General features: G+C 44.1%; 2 protein-coding genes across 2 annotated transcripts; one reads left to right on the top strand and one right to left on the bottom strand.

Annotated features, from left to right (window-relative positions):
• Window positions 1-283: 283 nt before the first annotated feature.
• EAE97_009629 (uncharacterized protein) lies at window positions 284-2,589 on the top strand (the record flags this gene model as incomplete). Its single annotated transcript, XM_038880144.1, has 3 exons — window positions 284-707; window positions 782-1,942; window positions 2,039-2,589. 3 exons carry the CDS (start codon window positions 284-286, stop codon window positions 2,587-2,589), a joined length of 2,136 nt encoding a protein of 711 aa, XP_038728850.1.
• Window positions 2,590-3,147: 558 nt separating this feature from the next.
• On the bottom strand, window positions 3,148-3,782 carry EAE97_009628 (uncharacterized protein; the record flags this gene model as incomplete). Its single annotated transcript, XM_038880143.1, has 2 exons — window positions 3,148-3,569; window positions 3,623-3,782. The coding sequence occupies 2 exons, from the start codon at window positions 3,780-3,782 to the stop codon at window positions 3,148-3,150; spliced, it is 582 nt and encodes a 193-aa protein (XP_038728849.1).
• Between the last annotated feature and the right edge of the window lie 1,362 nt (window positions 3,783-5,144).

Raw genomic sequence — 5,144 nt, 5'->3', positions numbered from 1 at the left:
GCCATCGCTTTCAGTTCCGAGTCCCTCAGGTTCCGAAGGTGTTATTTATCTTTTGGGAATTCGTTTCAACGCTTCATGTTATTGCCTGTATCTATATTTCGTAAGATATAAACGTCGTTCCCCCGCAGAGCTTACCCCCGTCTCGATTTTTATTGGACTTTGATATGCTTGCTTACCTTGTAAACATGATCGACCTCTCAATCCATCACCTGTCAAAAATAGATATATTATTTCACGACATTCCACCAGATACCCCCAACTTTCCTCCCTCAAGACGCTCAACATGCTCTGCAAAGTGTGTGATCGCTTGAATGTAACCGACCTGCTCAAGCAGGCGAAGGCGATTAGTGATAGGAACTTTCTTTCCGACGACTACTTTTATTTTGAGCATCACAAAAGATACGATGATCTCGTGACTGCAGCCTTGTCCGGATGTGAGCTTTGTCTACTTCTTCAACGGCAATGCGAGGACGAGAAGATCGAAGTATACGATCAAGACTCATTAGTTACACTGGAACAAAAGTTTCGAATATTGGAGGCGAATAATAGGCCTATGGACTTGCGAGTAGATATTAAGGCTTCGCATCTAAATGGTGTTCAACCGTTCGAAAAAGGAAAGGTTTTTGACCATTTGACTTTCCAACATTGGGAGAGTGATAATATTGATTTTTCTCTTCGTATAGTCTTTATTCTGCAGACGTCAAAAGGTATTGTGAATTTGAATATGTAGCTCTGTTGAGCAAAGTGCATTGCCCTGTCACTGGCTACTGATATTGAATAGATCAACCGAAATTCATTGACGATACTCGAATAGGTCAATTTATCATTGACGAGGATTTGGCATCAGACGCAAACTTCGATATTGCAAGAGGCTGGATGAACAATTGCATTGTTGAACACTCTGAATCGAACTGGCCTTCGTTTGAAGACAAAGTCTTACCTTCTAGAGTGATTGATGTTGGTTCGGAAGACACAAATCCATCTCTTTTTGCGACAAACGGTCATAGAGGCAAATGGATCGCACTGAGTCATTGTTGGGGAGGCCGAATTGAGACCATTTTAATAACATCGAATCTGCAATCATTCCAGAAAGAGATAAAAATGACAAGCTTACCAGCTAATTTTAGAGACGCAGTTTTGATCACTCGAGCGCTCGGCTTTCAATATTTGTGGATCGATTGCTTATGTATCATTCAAGACTCCAAATATGATTGGGGAATTGAATCAAAAAAGATGGGAGAGATTTATCGGAACGCCGTCCTGACTATCGCAGCAGCAGCCGCACATAAAGCCGCCGATGGTATACTTCACACCCAATCGCAAACATCTCGCGATATGAAGCCCAAACTCAAGTTATCAAAGGACAGTGGATCTGATGACGTTGTAGAAATTGCCAGCTCGATCTTCTGGCATGAAAATCTCAACAACCTGTTTCGATCTGGCCCTCTACAATCTCGAGCTTGGGCATTCCAAGAGAGAATACTTTCACCTCGAATATTGTGGTATGGTCGCAGACAAATCTACTGGCAATGCCTATGTGAATTTCAATCTGCCGACGGTACGCCATCAGATTGTGAAAGTCTTCCCTGGTTCAGAGACCGCATCCATCCTGTAATCATTCAAGGACTTATTTTTAAGCAGAATCATAATGATGGGTCCACGACATTTTCCGAAGAAGAACTTTCGGAGATAAACTTCGAGTATCAAACCATGGTAAAAGACTACTGCACCCGAACTATGAGCTACCCAAATGATAAACTCCCAGCTTTTTCCGGCGTTGCAGCACTACTCCACGAAGGAATTGGAGGACATTATCTGGTCGGAATTTGGAGTAAATTTTTCCGGGAAAACTTGCTATGGCAAACGCCGATGGGTAATGCACCTCGTACAGTGCAGTACCGAGCACCATCATGGTCCTGGGCTGTTATGGATGGAAGTAGCGGTATATACTACGATGAGTCAAGTCGCTTAGTATCAGCTCCTCATGATCCTATTCTTTTATCACATCACATCGCATTTTCTAGCGAGAATCCTTAAGGTACTGTCAAATACGCCCATATTGTTGTTGAAACGCTCACGTTGAAGTTAATTCACCTGGGTCAATACAGGAATCCCTCCAACAAAACCGATTTTTTCTTAAGAGATTGGGTTGAGTCTACGGGACTCAGTTCGTTATCTCCCCATATTCCTCCCAAGCATTACCCCTCCGAAATTCCTCGCGGGAAAGAGAGCGAGATAGCCTCTATCAATATCGAAACCAGCTATAGACATGCCAAGCTGCGAACTCATTACCGTCTCAACTGGGATGAAAAGACCCCTAATTGGTTGGCTATTTCTCCGCTTAAGTATAAAGTCATGCTCGTAGGATTGGATCAGCGATCGAAGAAGTACAGAGATAGCACGTCTGTGCTGGTTTCATTATCGTGTTTAAAATGCCTGATCTTGCAAGAGGATCCCGAAGATGCAAAGGTGTGTAGACGTGTGGGACAAGCGGACCTGAGTTTCTTATGCAGAGAGGCGGAGAAGCCGGATTTGGCTGGATGGTTGGCTTCAGATTGGTGGGAAAGAGAGACGCTAAAGTTGATTTGAACTGGAACTTGGCAGAGGAAGTCATGTGGTATTCTAGCAGTAGTACTGAATTTCTGAGCAAAGGTTTGTCTACGTCTGGTAGACAGATCAGACTTTCCTTAGCAATGCCAATGCATCGCAATAAAACTTCGTTTATTATATGAGCTATGAGTGGTTAGCGCGGAAAGGAGGAGGGGGGGGGAGGGTGCTTCTACGAAGTCTTCAAACTCGGAGTACTATAGCTGTATTGAAGTTGTGAGATACTAGTTTTTAAGATCTTGAAAGCATTTGTATTTTCTATGAAATATTTAAACAATAAGTATTATTAAACGGAAACAAAAGCAACTCCCAGGAGACTATTACCATCCTCATTTCCAGCACACACCCTCCAAGTTTAGATTACATCCCCGCCGACAACCCCCCAGGAAATCCTAGATCTAAGCAGAATCTCAATATCCACATCTTGAATTTGGATGGCGGCATTCTAACTTAACTTTCTATCAAGTTTACGCGTCCGCAAGCTCAAAATCTCAAGTAAGTAAGAAAGTAAATGCACCACCCACAAACAAGCCCACCCATCTACCACTTTCCAAACAAGATACCCACAAGCAAACCAGCCACACCCTCCAAAGCACCCCCAACCAAAGCACCCGCAAGCATAAGCACATCCCCCACAATCGCATCCAACGTACCCAACACCAAACCAAGAGCACCAACCAACCCACCAATAAGTCCACCAGTATACACTCCTCCGAATGTATTTTGCACAAGACCCAGAGTTCCGGCAATCGAAGTGATGGCGTTGGCGGAAGTACCGCTGATGATTTGTTGATCTAGAGACGAGTAGGTCCGAGCTTCGAGATCACGCTTGCTAGTTTTGAGAGCGGTGTTGGCGGTGGTGGCTGCGGTGATGATGTTTGTTACTGCTTGGGAGATGGCGGCTTGAGCGGTGCTGTTTTGGGCGGAGCTGGAGTCGGAGTTGATGCCGTTGAGGGTTGAGTCTGATATGTGTTAAAGAGGATTCAAGGGGGGTAAATTGGAGAGCAGAACTTACTGATGGTTCCGGTGTGGGTTTGGACTTGGGTGTAGAAATCGTTCATGATATCGGTTGCGTTTGCGGTAGCACGGGACTCGACTCCAACGAGTGTTGGGGCGGCGAGAGAAGTTCCGAAAAGACCAGTGATGGCGAGGAGGGAGATGAATGAGGTTCTCATTTTGGATATTGGAAGGGTGGATGATACGAGGTGATCAATGAAGGAATTGAAGATAAGTAAAAGATGAAATCTTTGATGGAAAATTTAACGAGTGTCTTTGAAAGAGAGTTGGATTAATCGAATATATTATGGTAAAGTAGAGAAAGAAAGAATGAGCTGGATCGATGAAGATTGATATAGTTGTCGAGAGAATCCAACATCTTTATATACCCATCCTGTCGCCCTGAACACTCGTCCAGACCTCTCGCGCAAGAAAATTCTACAAACATCGCATACAAAATTTCCCCTGTGATTGAACCATCGTGAGTTAACTAAAAATACCGAGATATCTCTCCTGAGCAAAGCATCAAAATCAATGCGCATACGAGTGCATTGACCGACCAACAATTTTCTTCAAAACCCATCTTGCAGTTGATATTCGACAGCGTATTTCGATATCGTGATAATATCCTCAAACGAAACAACGCACAGACGATAAACCATCGCAGGAATTCGGTACAAAGACAGCTTTGACATCCACGTGGAAAGTGCCGATCAAATGTAAGCTATCTCGGACGCTAAGGTGATGAGCTACATGGATATATGTATATATCTCGTACAATACGAGAGAATGGTGCTATGAATAACTTCATTTTGTTTGGCTTGGTCCGAGGTCCGCGGTAGTTGGATTTTAGAGCTTGGTTGTATTTTCGGGGGAGAAGGTCAAGCCTATTCTTTCTGTATGGAAAGGATGGTTGTGGGTGGGAGGAAGGAATACCCTGTCTATCAGGATTGGATAACTTTTAGCAGGTTCTGAGCAAACGGCAGTGGGAGCTGCATGTTCGCTATGAGGACTTCAATAGGTATCGCATGGGAGTGGTGGAACGCGGACTCCGCTCTCTTTGATTTATTGTCATTGTCGAGTAGGAAAAGAGATGGCTCTTGTGCTATGATAAGAGAGAATCACGCATGGTGATGGGGAGTAATGAACATTGGTGTTCCGATTGGGCGAGACTATTAGAGGAGAATTCCCATATCTCGTAACAATGCGATGGGATAAACGATGAAGCAGAGTCTGAGAGTTCGATATTCTTCTGGCCAGCGGAAAATTAATGAATACGGTGGAAAGATTGCAGGATGTCAAACCGCGATTCGCGATGTGTTGATTTACTACGGATTACCTGGTGATGAGATGCAATTCTTTCGCGGAGTAGTGGTGCTTCTGAATCCCTGCAGTATTGAAAGGCCAAAGGAGAAAGGCAAAGCTCTTGCGGTGCGTCTCAGTCTCTTGGAATTTTTCCGAGTTATTGAGATTTCGGCCATCCAGTGGAATAATGCTAGCAGTGTACCATTTTCAAGCTCGTCATGCACCAGTCGAGAATG

The sequence above is a fragment of the Botrytis byssoidea genome, assembly GCF_014898295.1.
Source record: "Botrytis byssoidea strain MUCL 94 chromosome Unknown BBYS_023, whole genome shotgun sequence".
NCBI classification, from domain to species: domain Eukaryota; kingdom Fungi; phylum Ascomycota; class Leotiomycetes; order Helotiales; family Sclerotiniaceae; genus Botrytis; species Botrytis byssoidea.
The sequence above is the reverse complement of the archived record's forward strand: the minus strand, read 5'-3'. Positions and strand labels throughout refer to the sequence as shown.